The following is a 9,362-nucleotide window of genomic DNA, read 5'->3' on the forward strand; positions in this document are numbered from 1 at the left end:
ATTGTGAAGCTAGACAATATAGCAAATATATCATGGTCCAGGAGTGCTCTAAAATCACAAGCAATGAAAGGTTATAATTGAAAAAAATAATTATAATGAATCATTTCCTTTCTTTTTCACTCTTTATCTAAATAATGGTTGTTAGAATTCCTTTCCTTTCCTTTCGTTTATTAATTTTAATTATCCAAACAAGGGTTACATGTATCCTTTCCTTTCCTTTAAAAAACTTTCTTTTCTATTCTTTTCCTTTCCTTTCTTTTCCTTTATTAATATTTATCCAAACATAGCATTAGAGTAGATAACATCAGAAATGATAGGAGGACATTCCTCAATCCAATACATAGATTCGATAGAAGCCCTTAGTGCATTTTTGGCAAGCTTGTGCGCAGCTTCATTTGCTTTTCTCTTTGTGTGGACAGTTATGAACTGGTAGAAACCATGGCTAAGTAGTTTATGATCTTGTATCAAATCCCCAATCACCGAAAAATTCTCTATATCTAAGTTCAGTTGATTTATAATGCTTAGAGCATCTCCTTCGATTATAACAGAGGTGAACTCCATTTCTTTTGTAAACTCAATCTCCTTGATTGTAGCTAAAGCTTCCGCAACAATTGGATCTCTGACTCGCATTGTGGTAGTTAAGCATGCTCCCAATACAGACCATGTTTCATCCCTGATACAACTCTTATTCCGCATAGACTATCTTCTGCATGTAACACGCCATCAAAGTTTGTTTTGACAACTCCTGCCTTTGGTGCTTTCCATCTAACATCCTCTCTAACAGCACCAGTAATAGTGGGTGTTTGAGTTTCTCTATATTCTTCCAGATATTTTCGAATAAATACTGCTATTTCTTTTGCTTTTCTACTCTCATTTCCACCCCTTTTATTCTCCGTTTTTGGCTGGGGCCCTTTTTTACTGCATTTAAGTTCCATAACCCTTTATCTGATGCTTTAACATTGCCTGGTTCCTCGCCACTAATCTCTTTATGTGATATACCTCAACCCTCATTCATTGAACCTTTCTGTATTAGATTTATGATTTGCTCTACGTCCCACTCTTTTCATCGTATCATCTCCTGTTGGTCCTTCGCAAGTCCTGCCCTGTTCCAGTTTCTTTCCAAATCTGAACTGTAATCTTCCTCCACCACTTGCACATCAGCACTCTTCTTCTCCAATCATTGCTCCATGTTTCGATCTGGCTAGTTTCGCTACTTATCCACCACTGTTTTTTTTACATAGAATGGACTGAAGCTGTTGCTATATCCTCTTCTTTTAATCGGTGATGCCCTCAACCAGTCACCATATTGTAGTATTTGGTTACTTGTGGTATTCTCCTCCATCTGACAATCCATCTCGATATGCCCCAGCAATCCACACCTATAGCAAAACATTGGTAGCCTCTTATATTTGAGTTATCCCAATACTTTCCTCCTATTTTCGCCTCCTGATCTCACAGCCCTTCACAGTGGTTTAGTAATGTTTATTTCCACCCAAATCCTCAGGAACCTAGCTCATCCTCCCATATCTAGGAAGCCATCTATAGTGATCAACCTTCTCAATTTCCTGTCAATACATTCCACTGTATCTTGGGATCTCATCCGAAGAAGGAGATAATAAACCCTGGTCTAGAAAGGAATATTAGTAAACTAACACTATGTTTAGATTGAAGGGAGAAAAATAAAAATAAAAATAAAATAAAATAAAAAAATATTTTATTTGGATAAATTTTTAATTAAAAAAATAAAAAGAGATAAAAATTCAATAACTTTTAGTTTCTCTTATAATTCACATTTTTTTTAATATCTTAATTTAAAGGAAATCTACGAAAAAAAGTTTAAAAAATTTTTATTTTTATAAAAAACTTCTTATATCTATATTTTTATTATGATATTAGATTTGATTATATAACAATATGTTTTACAAAGATAATTTTTTTTTATGATTATTTTATATAATATCATAACTTATAAATATTTTATAATTTTTTAAGTTTCAATAACAAAACAAATTAAATTATTGTCAAAATAAATTAAAAAACTAAATTAAATATAAAATTAAGAATAAATCAATATCTAACTAATATATCTTATCATATTAAATATGCTTAATTTTGTTCAAAACAATTTGTTTATACAATCTAAATAATATAAAAATATATTGTATATTATATGTTACTTTATAAAAAAAATATAATTAAAAAATATTATAATAAATTATTTTTTTACTATCTATCCAAATAATAATAATTAAAAAAATTTTATTAATTTTAACTATTTAAAAAATATTTTTTTCCTTAAAAATTTTTTTTTATTCTTTTATTAATATTTATCTAAATATAACGTAATACTCTACTAATCTTAAATCACCATTGTACTCTTCCAACATTAAGAGATGTATATAAAACGACCATGGAGATCCTTCGACAACCCTTTTCTTATCGGCCATTGTGGCAAACTTAATTAAGTTCTCCAATATACCACTGCCTGCGTAAGTCTCCACACTATTCTGAATTTATTAATCATAGACTCCCTGTTGAAAGGCCTCGAAATATGGATCTTTCACATCATTCACTTATGTTCCACAGCCGTTGTTGATGTGAAAAATCTATCACTTCACGCCATCCATTTCTTCTTCGGTGAATGTCAAGCGTTTCCACAACCCATCCAGCTCTTCCGTCATATCGCTTCGCAATGCCAACTCGACCTTATTCCTCTAAAACTGAACTCCTCTAGACCCCCCCAAAGACCAATTTGGAAACTAATCCCAAAGGAAAGTATTCTTGTAGCAAACAAGAGTGAGACATCCTCCTATACAAACCTAGTTTCCAAGGAGACTTCTTAACTCAAAAAACCTCTTGTCCATTAGCCTTTTCTTTTTTTTTTCATATATAATATTTAAATTATAAGTCAATGATACTTTTGAAGTCAAGCACTTAAAATTATAATCAAATTATATCATAAGTTTTTATACCCTACCAAAATTTAAAATTTAGCATTTATATAAATTTAATTTTTATAATATTTTAATTTAATAATTTTAATCCAATAATTAATAATTTTTTTATCTTTAAAAATAATAATATGATTGTTGAATTAACGATGCAATGTTGATTTTACTAACATAATAATTTGAATAAATAAAATCAATTATTAAATTATATAAATAATTTTTATATTTATAAAAAAAACTTAAAATTTAATTATTTTAATTTAATTTCATAAAAATCTCATTTTTGTACAAATTAAAATTGATAATATTGATCCAATTATTAATAAAAATCATATTTTTTAAATCAAATTAATTTTTTTAAGTCAATATTTCGAATTTTAAAAATTTTTTAAAAATTTTAAAATATTAAATTTCATATTTTAAAATTTAATATTTTTTAAAATCATATTTTTTTAATTTTTAAAATCGGATTTTTCGTTTTTAAAATATTACTTATTTCGAATTTTAGAAATTTTTGAAAAATATTAAATTAACTTTTTTTAAAAATATTAAATCCTAAGTAGAGGAGGGTAAGTGGAGGTGGGAAGAAGGCAAAATGTTAGAAATGGTTGCAAGTTGTGATGATGAAGAGGTGATTGAAAATTGTAAAAGATGATAGGGGCAGAGTGGATTACGTTGATGCCATAGTAGCAGGTAACTATCAGTTCATAAATTTCTCTTATTTGTTTGGGTGTTTGATTTCATTTTATGGAATATGGGGGTATGGGTTGATTATTGATTTGTGGAGAGGGGTGAGGATGAAGATACTGTCATGGAACATTAGAGTTTTGGGGGTTCAGCAAATTGTGGGATTCTGAGAAATACGGTCAAATGTCATAATGCTAGGTCTTCCTTGGAAAAGAATACGAGAGTCATGGAATTGGAATATTTGATTTCAGTGATTTTATAAATTTTTGTGAACAAAATATCCCTCTCAATGGGAAGAGTTTCACCTAATTTGGATCTAGAAAGGAATGTATGATTACATGGGGGAGTTGGTATTGTTGGCTGCAATTGGTTGGTTGATCTGCCCTTAATAGGGAGAAACTTATTAGGAATGGGCATGGTTGTTAAAGAAGTTGTTTAACAGATTGGTGAGATAAGCATGTGGTGACGGAGCTGGGATTGAGGAAGTTGTCTGAGCTGAAAGTTGCTGGGTGGGAGGTAATTTTTCTATGGAAGATCGCAAAGTTGCTATTTGGGAGGGTGAGGGGTCGAATGCACCTGGACCTAATGGTTTTTACTTTTTCTTTTTTTTTCTGAAAAGCTTGATGCATTTTAAAGGATGATCTGCTTGTTTTTCTTGATGGAATTACATAGCACAAATATCCCACCGTAGAATCTATGCCGTTGGTTTAAAATGATGGGGGAATGTGCATATAATGTTACATTTAATTGTCAATTGTTTTATCTTTTATGGTGTAATTTTCTTCTTTGGTGGAGTTTGAAATGGTGTCAACTGCAATCATTGTTGAGTTTTATGTTGAACTGTTTTGTCTTCCCATTTTATGGTGTTATGAAATCTTGGTAGCTTGCTTCTTACGCAGCAATCTTTTGATCTATTTGGTTGGCTGTGAACGAGGTAGTTTTTTAGCAGAAGTGTTGGGAAGTGGATGAAGGCTTGTTTTTGGTCATTGGAAGGCCTCTTTCTTGGATTAAAGCGATCAAGCCTCTATCCTGTGGATTAATCCAGGGGCTTGTCTTCCTAAGTGTGCTGGTTTTGTTAAAAAGACCATTTTTGTGTGGATCCCTCTTCCATCAGATTCTTTAAGTTCAATGTAAATAGGTCTGCTAGGGGAAAGTCAGGGCATATAGGGTGTGGTGGGATGCTGAGGAACGTGGATTGGCAGGGAGTTCATGATTCTAAAATGGCTAAACTGCTTGCCATTAAAGTTGCTTTGGAGGTCTTCTGATTGGAGATAAGGCTGGTTTAATTATTTGAGTCTGATTCAAAGATTGATGTTTATTGGTGTATTAAAGCAGAGGCTTGACCATGGAAACTTTGGGAGTGGTGTATTGCTCTAAGCTGTTTATGGCATCATGGTGATTGATGGATCCGTTATCTGGTTCTTTTGTTGTTGGGTGTGTTCCAAGTTAGAAACTTGAGGTGGTTAGTATCTGTTGGATGAGTCTTCTGTGAGAACCTTCTTTTCTCCCTTGTACTCTACGTTTCCTGCTTTAATAAAATTGATTGATTTAGCAAAAAAATTTTCACAATGCCTGTGAATTTCTTGACACGCTATAGACTTGCGTTTGAAACCAGGACTTTACACTGCAAATTGGCGTAAAATTTCTAACCCTTGTATTTAATCTGAAGTGAAAATTTTTTATATTAGATTCAGAGATTCTATTTACATCACTTGACACTCTCTCTCATTATGGTCTACAACTCTTCCTGAAATGGCTGCAGCAAGGGCTGCTGTGAAATTCGGGTCTCTAGTCAAAGAAGCTGGCATTTGTTGGACTAAAATCTGTTGGATAGCTGGTGCATCAATTTGTTGGGATGGCTTTTTGGTATCGTCGCCTAATCCAGATGGTTGCATCAACTCAAGAGTCACAGTGGCAGCTGAAGATTTTGTGGGGGCAGAAACAGGAGCTGAACGAGGGTTAGCACTGGAGTTGGGGCTTAATGATAATTCAGCTGGAGAATGGTGTGCGTGGTTGTGCTCTCCTTCGTACGTAGCCACCAAGATCGATGGATCTTCAGCACTTCTTTGCACCTAAAAATGATCAATTAATAGCAGAAACAAAAATCAGAGGTTCCCTAGCTACAGAAGAGACTATCAATATACATATTCATCTCATCACAATCTTAAGTCTAAATGCTGCCAAGGAAGATTAGGGAAGAAACATTGACTCACTTTTTTCTTGACCGGACAACTTGGGGCAAAGGAGCACTTTAAGTATGCTCTGGGAAAGGGGTTATCTCTTGTGACCTTTTGACCATATTTTCTCCATTGATATCCATCCCTCACAATCTGTAATGCAGATGAATACAATTATATTCAAAATTCTTAGCACTTGGAAGGAAGCTAATTAATTTCCCAAACCCTAAACTTTTGGAACCGACCAGGCTGTTATCAGAAGGATTTATGTGCACGTAAACAATTGAAATCTTTGCCTTAATGCACTCCTTGGGCTTTTTATATGACTCTGCATCACTACAGGTGCTCCCAACGTTTCCACTAAATCCAATCATGTTGGTATAATCCTCATACTCGGCTTTTCTCTTCCTTGATGTTGCAGCTTCATTTCCAGAATTCTTGCTCACCAATTCCATGAATTGGTTCTGCAAAGAGTTGTATTGCTCGCACAGAACTGTTAGCATTTCAGTTAGCTTCTTGTTCTCACCGCTAATCCGATTCAATTCCTCCACCAAAACTCCATTCTGTTTACAACAAAAAACAATCACTATTGAAGGAGAATTAATGGTTGCTGGTACCAAGAAAGCTCCAGACAAAGAGACAGTCTAAAAGTACTTGCTCGTAGGATATCGTATATATGAATTGAACAGAAAATTGTATGGCTCCCAGGGTTAATCGTCATTAAAGTAGCATGAAATGTTAGATGCAAAAGAATAAATGATTCAAAAGATTAGTCATCACCAAAGAGCGGGTGCCTAAATTATGCCTGCTGAAAATGCTGTGATGCAATTATATGTTGTAGGACAAGAAGGGGAGAAGAAAGGGGATGTTGGAAGGAAGAAAAGCAAGGGAAAGAACAAGAAGTAGCAATCAAAAACAAACTGAACGAAGGCAATTTGATTCTGATTTACGGTAGCCGGTATGAATGAACCAGGAACAGAAAGCAATCTTATTTGGAATAGACTAGATATCTAGGATAATCAAAAAGGCCAATTTAAGTTCATGGAGACAATTGACTTGTCCTTAAACTGACCTCTTGTTTGACTGGTACCTTCACATCGCAGTCAGCCACTTCTCTCTGGGACTCGGATTCCCTCTTCTGTTTCAGAAAGTTTAAAAGTTTTCGTAAGTCCAACAATCTAAAACGAGAAAAATAGCTAGCCTATCCTTCTCAATTGATAATCCAAACTCACCAGAACTTTGTTTCTGTGATGGAAAGGATTGATGTTGAGGTCCAGATTGGTATCCACACAAGATGATTCCATCACTGAAATTGTACTATAGAACAAAAAGAGAACAAGAAAAGCAAGCAAGAAAGAAAGGGCAGGTAAGCTGAAGCTAAAGAAATGACGAGGATTCTCAAGGTTGTCGAGGGAATGAGAGAGTAAATATATAGAAGACAAAATTCAGAAGATGTTTCAACGGTTTGGCTTGGATTAATTGTTATCGGAAGATGAGGCTGAAATTAAGAGCCTTCTCTCACAGACATCCCACTTGGAATCCTCTCTTGATAAGCAGTCTATATTCATTATACAAATTAATAAATTAAATTGTTAAAGATTTGCTTTTGAGTTTTTATTAATAGAAATAGAGTAAAATAGAGGGCTGGGGGAGATAGGAAATAAGAATGTCATGCAAGGCGATGTGAAGGTGAAGCCCCACGCGAATGAGATTTATTGCTACATCATACTTTTTGAACTCAGGGCTAAAAGAAGCTTCGTCTTGTTGACCTTATTTTATCCGGTCGACTTTCTCGCTTTCACCCGCCTTTGTTTTGTGTCTGCCCCCTCTTTCCAACATTTTTCTTTTATTTTTTTTTTATATAATAATAATAAATAATACTGATAGACACGATTTCGCCACATGCGCCCACGTGTTTTTTATTTAAGAAAAAAATTTTTAAAAAATTTTGTATAATTATTTTATTATTGAATCAAATATTTAAATGCACAAATGATGTTCTTTATATTAGCTTTTATCTTATAAATAAAAATTGGAATAAGGTGATAAAAATTTATACTAGTAGGAGAAGACAGAAAATGTTGCTTTTTTCCGCTTTTTCTAAGTTTTCAACATACTAAATTTTTTTTTGTGTTTAATTGAAAAATGATTTGGGTAACCAATGTGAAGATGAAAGGGCATACATGCATTATTACAAGGCAACAAATATTAAACAAGATAATGCCTTAGTTGTTCACATATATTATAATTTATTTGATAAGAAATGCTATATTGTTTCACATAATTCATGTAAACATGATATATAAACGTTCTTAACTAAAACATGTGTGAAATACTAATTATAATACTTCCAAGAAAATGATTCAATAATACGACTTGTCTATATCTGCCTATTTGTGCTTTTTTATTCCCATTTCCAAAAATTATTACAATTATTTTACTAATTACCTATGGGAAATTTGAATAATTATTTAATCTTCATGTTATTTTCTTTTTTTTTTTTTCATTTCGTGTGTGTATATATATATATATAAATCATTATATTAGTATAATTTTTTTAATGTAAAAAATAATTCTAAGAAAAGGATGCATTCTTCCCTTATTATTAATGGAATAAAATAAATATAATCTTTTCTCTAAAAAATTCATCAAAAAAGGAGGTATTCCAATCCAATGAAATTATAGTGTTTATTTTTTGTTTGATGAAAAAAGTATTTTCATGAATTTATCTTGGTTATCGTGTTCATAATGCCATATTGAATGATCCTAACCGACTATACCTTTTATTCATGAAATTAGAATAACTGGAATGGATAATTCATAATTGTATTTGCATTGTACAGATATTAGAATATTTTGAGAGTTGACGTAAGAAGGAAGAAAAGGACAAGTAAGAGTTAAATTATCCTTCTACTTCCTTGGTGTTCGTCTCATCGAGTTTGACTCCTCAAAAGCCAAAAGGTTAAAGCCCAAAACGCCCACACGGTTTGAACGTTGCGCTATACCTTTTTTGTCAAACTAACCTAAACTTCCGTTCGCTGTCTGTCCCCTTTCCTGGTTATGCAGCATGGACTACCCAATATAATTAGTATTTTGAATATGATTGCTCATTGGGGCATCTATTTCTTTTTAATACTAATTTCTTTTTTCATAAATCCAATTTTAAGAAAATACAAAAGTTCTACTATTACCTCTATGTGAATTTTAGAATTTGAGGTTGCCAATATATTAATAATATCATAAAGTTTTATTTCGAAAAGTTAAGTTTTAATGGATAGAGTGAAAAATAGAAAAATGAAAGAGGGTATGTAAAAAATAATTAAAAAAATTCCTTAATGTTTGATAAAAAGGAAATAGGGGTACCAAATAAGTTGGATGATCCATCACGATTTGATATAATATAAATCATATTTTATACAATTTATTTTTAAATAATTAAATTTGGTAAGTATAATATATATATATATATATATCATGTTGAATTAAAAAATTTTAAGTTTATGAATTGATATACTTGTTAAAGGTCAATGTCAACTCATGACATAGG

The 9,362-nt window shown here is 32.2% G+C and overlaps 2 protein-coding genes across 2 annotated transcripts; both read right to left on the minus strand.

Moving 5' to 3' along the window:
• Window positions 1–273: 273 nt before the first annotated feature.
• On the minus strand, window positions 274–630 carry LOC149515360 (uncharacterized). Its single transcript, XM_089742417.1, has one exon. The coding sequence runs from the start codon at window positions 628–630 to the stop codon at window positions 274–276; it is 357 nt and encodes a 118-aa protein (XP_089598543.1).
• Window positions 631–5,269: 4,639 nt separating this feature from the next.
• Window positions 5,270–7,248, minus strand: LOC111302850 (putative WRKY transcription factor 40). The gene is made up of 5 exons (XM_022898715.2): window positions 7,048–7,248; window positions 6,888–6,953; window positions 6,061–6,378; window positions 5,852–5,968; window positions 5,270–5,710 (listed from the first exon to the last, which is right to left on the minus strand). The coding sequence occupies exons 1-5, from the start codon at window positions 7,117–7,119 to the stop codon at window positions 5,342–5,344; spliced, it is 942 nt and encodes a 313-aa protein (XP_022754450.2). The 5' UTR covers window positions 7,120–7,248; the 3' UTR covers window positions 5,270–5,341.
• Between the last annotated feature and the right edge of the window lie 2,114 nt (window positions 7,249–9,362).

The sequence above is a fragment of the Durio zibethinus genome, chromosome 13 (assembly GCF_047325235.1).
Source record: "Durio zibethinus cultivar Kanyao isolate XHJ-2024 chromosome 13, ASM4732523v1, whole genome shotgun sequence".
In the NCBI taxonomy this organism is placed as follows: domain Eukaryota; kingdom Viridiplantae; phylum Streptophyta; class Magnoliopsida; order Malvales; family Malvaceae; genus Durio; species Durio zibethinus.